At 37.8% G+C, this 12,277-nt stretch overlaps 1 protein-coding gene across 1 annotated transcript in view; it reads left to right on the top strand.

The window, feature by feature from the left end:
• CCDC175 (coiled-coil domain containing 175) overlaps positions 1-12,277 on the top strand; it is an 82,507-nt gene that overhangs the window by 65,195 nt on the left and 5,035 nt on the right. The window contains exons 15-19 of the mRNA XM_089907775.1: positions 2,101-2,180; positions 3,623-3,775; positions 6,968-7,070; positions 10,413-10,456; positions 11,770-11,932. Coding sequence (XP_089763901.1) covers positions 2,101-2,180; positions 3,623-3,775; positions 6,968-7,070; positions 10,413-10,456; positions 11,770-11,932 — 543 coding nt within the window. The remainder of the gene's footprint in view (positions 1-2,100; positions 2,181-3,622; positions 3,776-6,967; positions 7,071-10,412; positions 10,457-11,769; positions 11,933-12,277) is intronic.

Below are 12,277 nucleotides of genomic sequence, written 5' to 3'. Positions count from 1 at the left end.
GATTTGCTGGAAGTCTTTATAGCGAGCAGTTAGACCCCCAGGTCAAATGTCCTCTTCTGTGTCACTGACTGACTATTCCTCCACAATGCCAGCAGAGAAATTGGGCAAGAGGGTTCTAACTTCAGGATATCAGATATGGCTGAGCGCAGAAAACAGGTGCTGTTCTGAGACCCCCTTCCACTGCTCAGCTTGATGAAGGCTGCCAGCTAGTTGTGTTATAACTCTTCTGTGATCCCTTCCCCACCCTGAAGATGGTTGGATTCTTCCCCAAGGACACTGAACAGTTTCAAAGAGCTCCACAGAATCTAACATTAGAGAGCCCCCCAACAAAATGGGTGATCACTTCTGATCACTGTACAGTGAAGTCCACCCAGGAACCAAACCTTTTAGTCCCTCACCCTTAAGTAGGATTAGATAGTCAAAGATCACCAGACATCTCAGGAAAAACTCCAGCATGAATGACATAAACTAAAGCAGATAGAAAAACAGAACTTGGTGGAAACATAAACACAAATAACATAAGAATACTTTTAAAGATAAATTCTCAGGGAGTATATATTCTCTGTATATTATTATATATAATACATATATATTCTCTGTATATTGCTCAGAATATATGTTCTCTCTAGTATAGAGAATATATCTTAAAGTATATTCTTAGAGAAATAAGATATTGCATTTATGAAAAGAACAAGATGCTTAAAAGAAAGAACAAAGAACAAAAAAGAGCTCTTAAAAATAAAAAATATAGCAACTAAAATTTTAGAATTCAATAGGATTATAAGAAAAGTTAAGGAAATCTCTCCAAAAATAGAACAAAAAATAAGGAGATAACAGGATAAGATGGTAAGGAAATTATAAAACTGTTCTGAGGTGTCAAATATTTGACTAACAGGAAGGCCAGAAAAAGAGGTCAGAAAAAAAATGGGAAGTATAAAGTTATCAATGAAATATTACAAACATATTTCTCAGAACTGGAGAATATGAACTTCCTATTTTAAAGGGCCTTAAAGGGCCTGTCAATCCCCAGTACAATATATGAAAGAAAAGACATTAAGCTACATCACTGTTGGATTTCAGGAGAAAAAAAAAAAAAAAAAAAAAGATCCTAAAAAGCTTCTAGAGAGAAAAAGCAGATCTCACACAAGTCTGAGAATGGTCTCAGACTTCTTTACATCAATATCATAATAGAATTTAGAAGACATCGCCCTCAAAATTTTGAGAGAAAATAATTTCCAACATTAGATACCCATCCAAACTACCAGTCAAGTATAGATTTAGAATAGAGATATATTTAGATATACAAGATCTCATTTACTCTGTCTCAGGAAGCTACATAAAATTTGCTTCAACAAACAGAGGAAATAAGAGAAAAAAAAAGGTATGAGATTCAGAAAGCAGGAGGTCCAACATGAGAGAGATGCAGAGGGAAGTCCCAGGAGGTCAGCTTTGCGGCAGGACTAAAGAAAAATGTACAGAAAGTAGTGGGAGAGGGTAGAGAAAGGGAACTGATGGATTACATAACGTGTTTGACCACGTGGGAAGTAATGTTCAGAAAGATTTTACAGTTCTGTTATAGATTTTGATATGAATTAATGACATGTACATGGAAAACTAAGCAATTCTTTTAAAAAGTGAGGTAATTTTTACCTCCAGGAAAAACAAGAAACTATATAAGAAAGGAAGTGTAATCATACTACACTGTTTGCCTCATCAGTGAATAATATTTACATTGTCATAATGATCCAAACAGTTAAAATTCATTTAAACAAAATCCACAACTTCACGAGGAGGTTGAGGGAGGGAACATGGAGCTGCGGGTGTGGGCGGGAGGTGTAGGGATGGGGGTAAGTGGGCTGTGTCCTCTACTATGTTAGGAAGCGAGCAGAAGAAGTTAAGAAAGAAAAAAGTTTCTTAAAGAAAAAATTTTAAGAAAAAGATTTTTAAGAAAATGTAAGAGGAAAAAGTTAAAATGAGTTAAAAATGGTTGATTCTGAGGAGTCAAACACAGGGGTCCAGGCATATGTCTTGTTTTGATTATTGTCTTTTAATTAAAGAACACTGTAGGTGGTTATTTTTTCCTCTCTCTCTTTTTTATAGCACAAAAGCAGGAGCAGAATTCACTGAATGATCACATTTCTCAATTGTCAAGAGACTTTTTAAGATACCTTGACAACACGGTAAAGAGTCAATGTATTCATTCTTTTTTCTTTTATTAGAATATTGGTATATACAGACAGTGATACTTACCTAGCACATTAGAGTTTTCAAGAAATTCACATTTTTTAAACTTACTCTGTTAATATCAATGTTTTGAAATTTTTAGTCACAACATATATGTATATAGATATATACATATACACACATATATATACGTGTGTGTGTGTTTGTATGTAGAGAGAGAGCAACTTCAGAAGCAATGAACATGTAACCTGGGACTTCCCCAGTGGTCCAGTGGTTAAGAATCCACCTTCCAATGCCAGGGGCACAGGTTCGATCCCTGGTCAGGGAATAAGATCCCAAATGCCGTGCTGCGTGGCCGAAATTTCAAAAAACAAAACAAAACAAAAAACTGGAAAATCACTGGGGAGGATTCAGTTTCCTTATTTAAAAGGTAGAGATTAGAGTATGCTTCCTAAGGTTCTTTTCAGATCTATTATTCTGTTAAACTCCTATGAAGACAAGGATAAGTGGGCCAAAGTTGTGGGTGTGGAGGGGGTGAATGAGATGGGAGCAGGTGAATAGATGCTTACTACCTTTTCAAATTTTATAATCAATACTTAATGATAAACATATGTATGTTGAGTTGGTTAATTAAAAATAAAATGTATTCTTTGAGAGTCACTGATCTCAAAAGTAACTTTCAGTGCATTATGGAAATAGAAACATATGAAGGGGAAAATTACAAGTAAGTATACTATATATATAATTCTATATTCTTTATAAGATGCTGCTAGGGATGATTATACAGTGTACAAAGATTATGTGATTTATAGCAGTATAATAATAGAAAACTGCTTAGAGGATTCAGTAGAGAAAACTGTAGAGAACTCTGAAAAATCCATAAAGTAATATTCTTCTTCTTTTGAGAAATATTAAGTCCTCACTGAAAGAGCCTCAATAAATTCCACTCCCTGCTTCCCCATTTTTGCCAGGTAATTGTTCATATGTCAAAGTCTGTTTTGTGAAATTGTCTCAACAACTTAACTTTGGCTCTTAACTTGGGATCCATAGACTCGTTTCCCAGAGTCCATTCGCTTTGGAGTTTATATAAAGTTTTTCAAGGGAAGGTGTCCATAACCTCTGCTGTTGGCCAAGGAGTTACAGCTGACCCTTTAACAACATAGGTTTGAATTCTGTGGGTCCATTTATATGCAGATTTTTTTCAGTGAGCGGTCTGTGGTTGGTTCAATCAGCGGATGTGAAACTGAGGATACAGAGGACCAACTGTAAAGTTACACGCAGATTTTTGAGTGGAGGGGGTTTGTGCCCCTCACCCCTGCATTGTTCAAGGGTCAGTTGTAATTAGAACCCCTCTCTGAATGTGGTCCAGGCAAACTAATACACTGGGGCCCTGCTAGTTGAACTCTATACAATAACTGTGGGTTTTATGTTTGAGCAGAATAAAGTGAAGCAAGAATTAAAACAATTAAGAGATCACGAAAGCCATAAAATCAAAGCTCATTTTGAAGTTCTAAAGCACTTAGAAAATGAAATCTACGTACATGACCTAAAAACAGATGATTTGCTCTTGGAAAATAAAAGATTAAAAGAGGTAAGTTCAAGTGCACTTCACTTTGCACAATGGTCTTGGTTGATTGTCTGCATCTGCACTAGTTACAAGAGAAAAGGAGAGAATAACTCTTAAAACTTTTTAAGTGAAACTTAAAGTACACATAGAAAAGTGCCCAAATCATAAGTGCACAGCTTAATGAATACACTGGGTAACCAACACTTAGATCAAGAAACAAAGCATCAACAGAATCCAGATATCTTCCATTGTGCCTTCCTGTCACTAACCTCCTAACAAGGGTAATGCTATACTGACTTCTAATACCATAGGTGAGTTTTGCCTGTTTTTGAACATTCTATGTATGAAATGATACAATATGCACTCTTTTGCCCAACATTATGTTTTTGAGGTTCATTCTTATTACTGAGTGAAGGTATGATTCATTCATTCCTTAGTTCTGTATTGTATTGTATGTATGTACTGTATTCCATTGTATGACTAATACTACAGTTTATTTATACAGCCTACTGTTAATGGGAGTTTAGAGAGTTTCTAATTTGGACTATTACAAAGAGTGTTGCTATGAACATTCTACTACATGTTTTTTAGTGAATAAAGTTACATATTTCTTTTGGGTAAACATCTCAAGTGTAATTCTCGAGCCATAGGGAGGCATATGGTCCACTTTAGTGCTCAGTGCCAGTCTCCCAAAGACGTTTCACAGCTGCCACTGCCAGCAGTAGTGTATGAGAGCGCAGTTGTTCCTCGTTCTCTATGAAACTCGGCCTTTGTCAATTTAATCATTCTGGAGGGTGTGTATAGAGGTGTCCCTTGGTGGTTTTAATTTGCATTTTCCTGATGATTAATGAAGCATCTATTCATATGTTGTTGGCCACTTGGATACCCTCTTTGTGAAGTACCTGTCCAGGTCTTGTGCCCATTTAAAAAGTTAGGTTGTCTGTGTCATATTGATTGCAGCTCTTTTTAAAGCAAAGGAATTTGTTCATCCAACCCCTAAAATTAAGGTCTCAATCTCAAATGATTAAATTTTACTTATTTATACTTGAGTTACTTATTTGAATCTGTCACTCACTGGTAACCCTGTGTGACTTTGGGCAGATCACTTAACTTGTGAGCTTCATTTTTCTCCCCTTAAAATGGGAATAACTCCTAAGTTCATAGTGTGAAGGTGACTTCTTTGTAAACTGAAAGTGCAAAAGAAATGCAATTTAAAAATTTTTTTCTGGTAAACCTTATTGACCTCAAAGGTCAGGATCTGTATCAATGTATTTCAAGAGTTTTGCACAATGCCTCACATGTAAAAGGAATTCAGTCCCATTTGATGCTCACAATAACCTGGATAATATATGTGGATATTACATTATATCCCTTTTATAGATTAGGAACTGAGTCTCTTTGGGTTTTTTTTGAATTTTTAATAACTGGAAAAATAAAAACAGTTCTACAGCGGTAAGACTCTAAGGGGATAATCTCTTTACCTCTTTGAGCAATTTTTTTTTCCATTGGTTAAATGGCAACAATTTTCCCACTAATATCATGTGTTTTTTGGTAGAATTAAAATGGCGTAAGAGGTACTAATGTACTTTGAAAAGGTAGATGTGCTCTGCAGAGCCCAGGTACCATGAGCAAGAACCTGTACACATCTGACACATCTTCATTCTAGCCCTTGAAACAACCTTGTAAGAAATTTCATCCACCTGTGAAATATTCCACCAGGCTGTCTTCTATCAAGATGATGTAGATTATTTATTAATCTAACTGGAATTTTCATTGCTGTTTTAGCAATGTGTGAGCAAATGGATGGCTGACTATGTTAAAGACCGATTCTAAAAGTTCTGTTTTTGGATTCAAGGTCCACCTACTAGCCCCTGGATGACCCTATTCGTTTATCTTATTCACTTACCACTCTTTGTTTTAATGATCGCATCCCTTCATTCAACAAACATTTTAAGCATCAGTGAGTCCCAAACTCTAGGGAAGGCACAGTGAATACAAATACGAGTAAGACACGGTCCCAAGCCCTTAGAAAGCTCGCAGTCTAACTGGGGAGATGGGTATACAGATGGAATTACAATTTGGTTGTTAAGTGTGACAGTCTACACAGGGTGCATATACAGAGTCACCCAGAGCAAGAGCACCTAATCACACCACGGGAGGAGCTCCAAGGAAAAGTCTGACAGGGTGTCATTAGCATAGAGGTAGGCTTTACACCTGGGAGATGGTGAAATTCCTCAGGGATAGTGAATGAGAACAGTGAGGAGTGAACAGAGTTCTGGAGAAAGACAGCTTTTAAAGAGTCAACAGAAGAGGAGACCAAAAAGGGGGACTAAGAGAGGAAAGCTGGAGAGTTACGAGAGGCCTGCTGAACTAGGCAAGTCTATGAATAGTGATCCATGTTCAAAGAGAGCGAGAATGATGACTTGGACTTGGCTTAAGGTGACTTGCACTTTGGTTTACTACAAAACCTTCCAGCAAGCCATGCAAAGACTGCCACAAGATCAAGGCTGCATGAGAGACCCTCTGAAACATGCTTATAAACACAGTCCTCTGGAACAGTTCCATGTCTACTTCTCCAACGGTACCAGACACTATTTCTAAGATTTTTATCAGTAGTTTCTAGTATTTGACTATTTCTCTCTTGAAACTGGGCCAGTGCCAACATTATATCCCAAAGCCCATACTTTCAGAGTTCCCAGAGACTTTAGAGGTCCTGAGCATTGGGTGGTCAGAACAGAAAGCCATGACTTCAACACTCAAACCACTGCTACCACTGCCACCCCATGCAATGAAACATCCAACTAGAGTGAGCAATTCCATAGGCTCTCCTGACTTGATCTCTGTGAGGTCTTATGAACGCCTCCAGTGAGGCATCAGTGCTGCCTTGTAACATGTACTGAACACACATTTTGCAACAAAAAAAAAATCATTTTTTTTCCCTGTGAAGACAGTGTGTTTAGGCAGAATACCTTTTAATTCGTTTTTGTGGCAAATTCAGAATACCATGTTTACTTGGCTGTTGAAATGCTTACCAGGAAGTAATGTCCTTTACCTCCCTCACCAGAATGTAAGCTTAACAAGGGCTATGTTCACCACTGTTACCCTTGTACCTAGAATGGTAGGTCGCACAGAGGAGGAATCAATAAATGTTTGCTAAGTGACTGCATGGATAATTAACTAAACTGCTTAAAGCAAACACATGCCTTTAATTTCCAGTATATTGCGTGCATAAAGAACAGCACAGAGCAACACAGAAAGGGAGCAGAAGACCTCATGTGCACCTCAAGTGACCTGTCGTCTCAGCTGACAGCTCTTCAGAGTAAGTAATGTGTCATGAATGACCTTTACATATAAAAAATAAAGTTTTGTTTAAATCAGTTTTACTGGTTTGCATATAATAAAATGCACCCATCTTAAGTTCAATGTGTTTTGACAAATGTACATACCACTAGAACGACTAGTACCACAAGAAAGATATAGAACATTTTCATCATTGAAAAACGTCCCTCGTGTCCCTTTGTGGTTGATTTCCCACCCTACCTCCAGTCCCTAGAAACCATTGAGGTGCCTTCTGTCCCTAAGGATTAGATATAAATGGAATGATAGAGCATGAACTCTTTTGTACCTGGCTCCTTTCACTCAGCAAACTGTTTTTTAAGATCCATCCATGTTGTTGCATATATCATCATTGGCTCTTTTTTACAGCTGTATAGTAGTGTTCCATTAAATGGATATACCATGTTTTGTTTATCCATTCACTAGATGAAGGACATTTGGATTGTTTCCAGTTTGGGGTTGCTATTTGTTTGTAAGTGTTTTTGAGGATATTTGTTTTCATTTCTCTTGGGTAAATACAAAGGAGGGGAATCGCTGGGTTACACCGTTAGTGTAACAGGTTTAACTTTATAAGAAATGGCCAGTTTGCCAAAGTAGTTGTACAAATTTATCATCCCACTATCAATGGGATACTCCACATCCTCACCAACTATTAAAATTGTCAAAACACTTAAAATTGTTAACATTTTAGCCATTTACTAGGCATTTAATGATATTTCCTCTTTTTTTTTTTTTTCGGCGGTACGCGGGCCTTTCACTGCCGTGGCCTCTCCCGTTGCGGAGCACAGGCTCAGCGGCCATGGCTCACGGGCCCAGCCGCTCTGCGGCATGTGGGATCTTCCCGGACCGGGACACGAACCTGGTGCTCTGTATCAGCAGGCGGACCCTCAACCACTGTGCCACCAGGGAAGCCCCATGATATTCCCTCTTAATTAAGTTTTCCTGTTGACTAAGGTTGTTAAGTACCTTTTCATATGCTTTTTGGCCACTTATACATCATTTTTTGTGAAGTGTCGTGAACAAATTATCTATTACAGCATGACGTTACAAATTACTTTGCTCACAAATTGTCAATTTGGTTAGAACTTAGTGGAGGCAACTCCTGTCTGTTCTACATGACATCGGTTGGGGCAACTTGATGGCTGGGGGGTAATTCAGCAGCCGGGAACTGGAATGATCTGAAGACCCACTCACTCACACTTCTGGTGTCGATGCTGGCTCTCAGATGAATTCAGGGGAGACTGTTAGCCAGAACACCTCCATGTGGCCACTCCATGCATGTAGCTGCTTGGCCTGCTGTGTTCCAAAAGTTAGCATCCCAAGAAAACAAAGTGGAAGTTCATGGCATTGCTGTGACTTGACCTTGGTAGTCAGAGTACCACTTCCACAATGTCCTAATGGTTGAGGCAGTCACCAGGCAAAAGGGGAGGGGACAGAGACATCACTACTAATGGGAAGAGTGTCAGCATCATGTTGGGGGAAGAGCATTTGAGATGAAATATACTGTGGAGCCATCTCTGGAAAATACACTCTGCCACATGTCTGTCCAAATCTTTTGCTTATTGCTTTGTGTTCTTTGTGTTTCTTATTGAGTTAAAATCGTTATATAGTCTGGAAATGAGTCATTTTTCAGTCTGAGGCTTGACTTTTCATTTTCTTAATGGTGTCTTAGAAAAGAAGTTAAAAATTTTCTTTTGAACAAAGACTGCTTTATCTAGTTTGTCTTTTAGGGTTAGTATTTTCTGTGTCCTGTCTAATACATTTTTTTTCAACTTTTTATTAAGAAAAATTTAAAACTTACTGAAAAGTAGCACATAGAATAATGAATCACATGTGCTCATGTCTAATACATTTTTGCCTAAGCCAAGTTCTCAAAGATTTTTTCCTACGTTATCTCTGAGTTTTTAGTTTAGCTTTTATGTCTAGATCCCTGATTCATTTCAAGTTAACTTTTTCATATGGTATGAGGTAAGGGTTGAAATGTCATGGTTTTCTCTTATGCGTATTCAATTGTGCCAGCACAATTTTTGAAAAAACTCTCCTTTTAGCACTGTATTACTCAAACGATGTTTTTAAAAGATCAGTTTTATGAGTCTGTTCCTTTATTCTAAATATCTAACTGTACACCAGTGTCACACTGTCCTGGTTACTATAGCTTCATATTCAGTCTGGGAATCATGTAATGCAAGTTCTCCACATTTGTGCTTCTCTGTTAGAATTATTTTGGCTATTTTAGATCTTTTGATTTCCATATAAGTTTTAGAATCAGCTTATTAATCTATACACACCACACACACATACCCCTGCTGGGATCTTAATTGGGTTTGTGTTGAACCTGTAAATCAATTTGGGGAGAATTGACATCTTAACAAAATGAAGATTTACAATCCAAGAACACAGTATATATCTCCATTTATTTAGAACTTCTTTAATTTTTCTCAGCAAGATTTTGCAGCTCTTCATATTGTTTTAGAGGTCCTCAAGACAGTCACCATTCTTGGTGATTAGCTGGAAGGATTCACAGGACTCAGAAGTTGTTATACTTTATAGTTATTTTCTATTACAGTGAAGGGTACTGAGTAAAATCAGCAAAGGGCAAAAGGGCTTGGAGGAAACCAGGTGCAAGCTTGCAGGCATCCTCTCCCAGTGGGGTTGCAAAGATGCACTTAATTCCCCCAGCAATGACGTGCGACACATGCAAAATGGTGCTAGGCAGGGGAGCTCACAGGGGCTTGGATGTCCAGGGTGTTTATTGGAAGGGGTCAGTCACATAGACATGCAGTGCCTGTGTGAATGACCTCAGTGACTCAAGCAGCTACCGAGATGCTCAGGTGGTATTTCTCCTTTATTCCCTTAGTATGGGAAATTGCATTGATTGATTTTGGAATGTCAAACCAATCTTCCACTCCAGGGATAAACCTATTATTGTTCAAAACCTATTATTGTTTTCTTATATTGCTGGATTTGATTTGCTAATCTTTGAGCAGATTTCTGTATCTGTGTGAGACTGCCTTGCTCTGCTCACACCCCCAGCAGAGCGCCCAGTGGTCATAGCGCTCACATTTCTCCACCTTCTTTCAGGTGTCACAGTTCTGTACTGCGCACTCTCCAGTATCTGAAAACTGGATATTGAAACAAATATACTTGATTTATACATTTAGTCCCATTTTCTCCTTGTTTTAAGTGGGAGGGCAAGTGTTGTTCTGACATTTTGGAAGTAGGAATTTTTAGATAAAAATAATTTTTGAAAAACAAATAGCGTTACTTGAATAAAAATGTTCAAATTATTTCACTAACTTTTGCATTTTAAAAATCTTTAATTTAGCACAATATTCGGATTTGTGGACTGGATTTTGGACTACACTTAAGGTGAGCTTTTTTGTGTTGCCTCCATAAGTATCATATTTCTAAGATATTCACCTACCTAATAAGTGTGTGTGTAAGGAAAGAGGTCAGGATTTGCGGGGAGTGACAGAGCTGGTGTGATCATCATATCCTAAAATGTATCCTTTGTGCTGTTAAAAAACAAATTTCAACTGAGTAAATTTTAAAGATCTTATTGGCTTTATTCAACACTTCATGAATCAGGCATCATTTAAGCTAGCAGACAGGAAGGAGCCCTGAGGAGCTGTACAAATGAAAGACTTTCATAGTCAGAAGGGATCAGGAGCAAGGAAGTTATTCCAGGCAAAAAAGGCAGGTTGGCTGTTGCAAGGTCACTTTCCTCTCAGGGATGGCAGGGGTCTACTAGGCAAATTACCTGACTAGTACTGATCAGGTAGATTCCTGATTGACTGGTTTAAGATTCCATTTCTGAGAGAGCTGAAACTGTAATTAAGTCTCGCAGTTTGGTGACATGGGGTTTAGTGTTAAGTGACTCCATTTTGGGCCTGTTGTCTTGTTTTTAAGAGTACCAAACGTCACTATGAAATCTTAATCCTTTGGGAAGCTGTCTTCCCACTCTACCACTTCAGTTAAAGTGGGAATGGGGGAATTACAATTTTTTTTTTTCAAGTACAAACTGAACACAGATCATTTTAGGACAAAGTTGTCAATTCTGAACTCCATCTCTCCTCCATGTTTTACCAGCCATTCACCATCTCCAACCCTCCCCCCTTTAGAGGGAGGTAGGCTGTAGTTTAAATCCTGGTTCTGCTACTTCCTAAGTATTTAAAGTTTACATGTGATCCTTGTTTAACCCTTAAAACAGTGGCTAAGGGAAGTGTTAGTAGTGCCTTTTTTAGATGAAGCTACAGAGGCTCAGAGAGTTTAAGTGACTTGCCGAAGACCAAACAGTTGATGAACTTATGGGGATTTAAAGCTCAGATCCAGCCTGATTCCAAAGTTCTTTCTCTTAAGCTTTAAGCCATGCTGAATCTCCTCTGCAATTCTGTGCTTCTCTTAAGATGGGCTGGCTTTTTTATACCACCACCACTACCCTACCCAGTTAAAATTTGGAGTTCAGTGAGTACTCTGTTAAATCTTCTCATTTGCTAATCCACTTTTCTGAGATCCTTTACAGAACCTTGTGAATTTGCTGTCTACAGACACTTATTTTACATGACTAGTACCAATTTTACCTATGTATTTTTGTCTTGTACATGACTCACTTATACAAAATATGTTTTTATTTATTTTGTTGCAATTTATATTCACATACCCCCAAATGCTACTTTTTAAAGGAATTGGTAGAGAGTGGTAATGAGACCTTGCAAGAAATAAAAAATCTGATAGAGAAGCTGTATGAAAGAGATGAAAAAATTGAGCAAATCAGTATTTGGCTTCAAGAGGACATTGAAGAGATGCGTTTTCTTATGGAACAGGAATCGCAGACGGACCTTCTCAGTAAGTAACACCTCAAGAGCTTTGGGTAACAAAGACCTTTCTGCTATTCTACTGTAGCTGGTGACATCTAATATAGCAAAAAGAAAAAAAAAAAAAGAATACCTATCAATAATTTAGTTATCCCCAGTAATCCATTCTCAATAATGTCACATATGTTCAATGAATGTTGATTCTCATTTGTGGGGTTGAATATGGTAATGCAGCAGTGTTGGGCAAGTCTCCCTTCCATCTGAGTGAATCTCCTAAATAGCTGAATCTCAACTTCTTTCTGATTTTTTAAAACATTTTCCTCCCAAAATCTTTTTAAACTCTTTTACATACTTCCTTGTCTTCTTAAACAGAAGA

The sequence above is a fragment of the Delphinapterus leucas genome, chromosome 2, assembly GCF_059928025.1.
Source record: "Delphinapterus leucas isolate spDelLeu-1000000601 "Yukka" chromosome 2, BTC_Dleu_Yukka2, whole genome shotgun sequence".
Classification (NCBI taxonomy): Eukaryota; Metazoa; Chordata; class Mammalia; order Artiodactyla; family Monodontidae; genus Delphinapterus; species Delphinapterus leucas.
The sequence above is the reverse complement of the archived record's forward strand: the minus strand, read 5'-3'. Positions and strand labels throughout refer to the sequence as shown.